The sequence below is a fragment of the Pagrus pagrus genome, assembly GCF_965226575.1.
Source record: "Pagrus pagrus genome assembly, chromosome: 13".
Taxonomy (NCBI): Eukaryota; Metazoa; Chordata; class Actinopteri; order Spariformes; family Sparidae; genus Pagrus; species Pagrus pagrus.
The window spans coordinates 31654988-31655497 of NC_140197.1; the positions used below are offsets into that span (position 1 = coordinate 31654988).

General features: G+C 54.7%; 1 protein-coding gene across 2 annotated transcripts in view; it reads right to left on the minus strand.

Moving 5' to 3' along the window:
* Positions 1-510, minus strand: part of crhr1 (corticotropin releasing hormone receptor 1) — a 24330-nt gene extending 23820 nt beyond the window's left edge. For both annotated transcript variants that reach the window (XM_084371337.1, XM_084371336.1), the window contains exon 1: positions 189-510. In XM_084371337.1, the coding sequence (XP_084227463.1) occupies positions 189-209 (21 nt within the window). In that variant the 5' untranslated portion in view covers positions 210-510. The remainder of the gene's footprint in view (positions 1-188) is intronic.

A 510-nucleotide genomic window follows, 5' to 3' on the forward strand; every position in this document is an offset into this window, starting at 1 on the left:
AATATTCACTATAAACGTGACACAGTGACGTCATCACGTCCAAAACGCAAAAACCTTTTAGTTCTGACAATCTTTAATATTTCTGAATGAATATGAAGAAAACACACACACACACACACACACACACACACACACACACACACACACACACACACAGTAACATACACACACAGTGCTCGCGCTCCTACCTGACTCAGGACTTTCTTCATCCTCTCTCATTCATTCATCCGCACAGTCGCGCGCGCTCTGGCACGCAGCGGTCCCTCCGTTCACAGCGTGGTCCCGCACGGTCCGGCCCGGTTTAAGTCCCGCATCATGTCGGTCCGAGCCGGGACAGATCCACAACAGAGGAGAGCCGAGCCGAGCAAAGCTGGTCCAACACTACACCGGACCAGCGGACCGAAACAGCAGGTCCGGGTCAGTCAGTCTGCCCGGGTAGCACGGCTCTGTCCTGGTCTGGGTCCTCACTGTGGGTCCACACCGGGAAGTGACAGACCTGAGCAGCGCGTG